We start from the raw sequence: 1,812 nt of genomic DNA, 5'->3' as shown, positions 1-1,812 counted from the left end.
TTATATCAATGTGGAAGCATCACTGCAACTTTCATACTGGCTTATCAAGGGTCTGAATGCTTTGTAGATGTGCTCGTTCTGCGTGCAGATGAACCCACCACTTCTCCAAGCTTGCTCAGCAGCGCGGTTTAAGTCTCCAATGCAGGTCCACTGATCTTTGTATTCCTTTGAAGCAGCCCATTTGGAATGATCATTAATGGAATAAAAGGTGGAATTCAATGGTGTCTCTATTAGGTTTATGTTGTAGACATGGTAGTCGAGAGAGCAATTTGAGGGAAGTTTTTGGCCGGAATGCTGCCAGGATTCAGCCAACAGATCGGTCTTCAGTTCCTGAGCCACCCAGGCCGCATAGATATCTGTGGAATAACACATGGTGGGGGAAATCAGGCTTTTCTGTTCCTTCATTTAAGAGAGGACTAAAAGCATTGCCTAAATGGGGCTCGTCTTGTTCCAATGCATAAAGTGGGGCAGAAGGGATTTTGTCCCCTCCCCTGATTTTGACTTTTTTTTCATAAGTTAATTTTGACTTTTTCTCCTTCTCCTACAAACAACCAGCAGGAAAAAAAGGAAAAAAAAAATAATCAAGCCTTAAAAAAAAAAAAAGCCATAACAACGACAACAACAAAAAGCAGATGATTCAAACCCCATTTTTATTCTTTGTTGTTACTGTTGAATAGTAGGAAAGAAATTTTCTGAAAATCCCATTATTGAACACCTTAAGAAGGTGTTTGAGGGACCAGACAGCTTTCTGGTTTGTGGGGCTAAGAGGATATTCTGGTGGGACACCTTTCTCTGCCTTCTGTTACATTTCTTTCTGAAGTCGAACTATTTTCCCCTCAGAGAAAATACTAATTGGTAAAGAATACAGTCACTTATTACTTGCATGAGAATGCATGATAGACAAGAGCAACAGCTTCTCTTACCATCAGTGTATAAGTGTGACTTGGCAAAGTGGAGAAAAGTTTCCCCATGAGCTGACTGGAGTTTGGAGAGGTGGCGCAAGGGGACCGAGGGCAGCCTGGACCTTGCACAGAGCTTCTGCAGGTTTGGGAGATCAGCTTGGAAGGTCTTAGGGATGGAACAGCTGTAGATTTGTGGATTATAAATCAGCACCTGTTGGTCTGAAAAAAGCCCAAAGAAATGAATGCATGCAGAATTAAAAGGGGTTAAAGGGAAGGAATAAAGAGATTAAGGTTCTGCCTTAGAAAGGAAACCTAAATCTTACTTAATCTTCACAGACTATCTCCTGTAGCAGTTCAGTGTCAAAGTATCTTATTTTAGCAACCAAAACCATGTCTAATTGCTTTGTATTCTGCCTGGTCCTACAGCACGTAGACTGGCTGGGAGAGTATGCTGAGGTTTTTCTATTTGAAACTCATTCATCTCAGCAGAACTATTCACTGATGGTCTCAGTCCACTGCCACTTCCATCCAGGTTCATTCTCTAAGCTCACAGCACTCAGACAGCATGGTAAATTCAAGCCTGTCCATACTTACAGGAATAGCTTCCAGTCAGTTACAGTTGCCAAGCCAAATGCAAACAGAAGAGCTGGCAAAGGATCTAGTTTGGTTTTAGGCAGAACAGAGCTTGACTTTCAGTGTCTGGATTGAATTATTAGCAGAAGAAAATTACTTTTCTGTACAGTGCACAACTTAACATAAGAAGTCCTTGCCATGGATATGGTAAAGAGCAAGGTAATAAATGGGGTCATTTGATGAATTCAGGGAAGACTGGGTGCATCAGGAAATTTCCAGTATTTCTGGATCAGGAAATCCCCGAACCACAGATACCAGAAGCTGGGAGATGGAGCAA

General features: G+C 41.8%; 1 protein-coding gene across 1 annotated transcript in view; it reads right to left on the bottom strand.

The window, feature by feature from the left end:
* DNASE2B (deoxyribonuclease II beta) overlaps positions 1 to 1,812 on the bottom strand; it is a 9,698-nt gene continuing 7,886 nt past the window's right edge. The window contains exons 5-6 of the mRNA XM_010006730.1: positions 924 to 1,121; positions 1 to 356 (exon numbers count right to left, since the gene is read on the bottom strand). Of these exons, the coding sequence (XP_010005032.1) occupies positions 1 to 356; positions 924 to 1,121 (554 nt within the window). The remainder of the gene's footprint in view (positions 357 to 923; positions 1,122 to 1,812) is intronic.

The sequence above is a fragment of the Chaetura pelagica genome, unplaced genomic scaffold (assembly GCF_000747805.2).
Source record: "Chaetura pelagica isolate M959 unplaced genomic scaffold, ChaPel_1.0 scaffold69, whole genome shotgun sequence".
NCBI lineage: Eukaryota > Metazoa > Chordata > Aves > Apodiformes > Apodidae > Chaetura > Chaetura pelagica.
The sequence above is the reverse complement of the archived record's forward strand: the minus strand, read 5'-3'. Positions and strand labels throughout refer to the sequence as shown.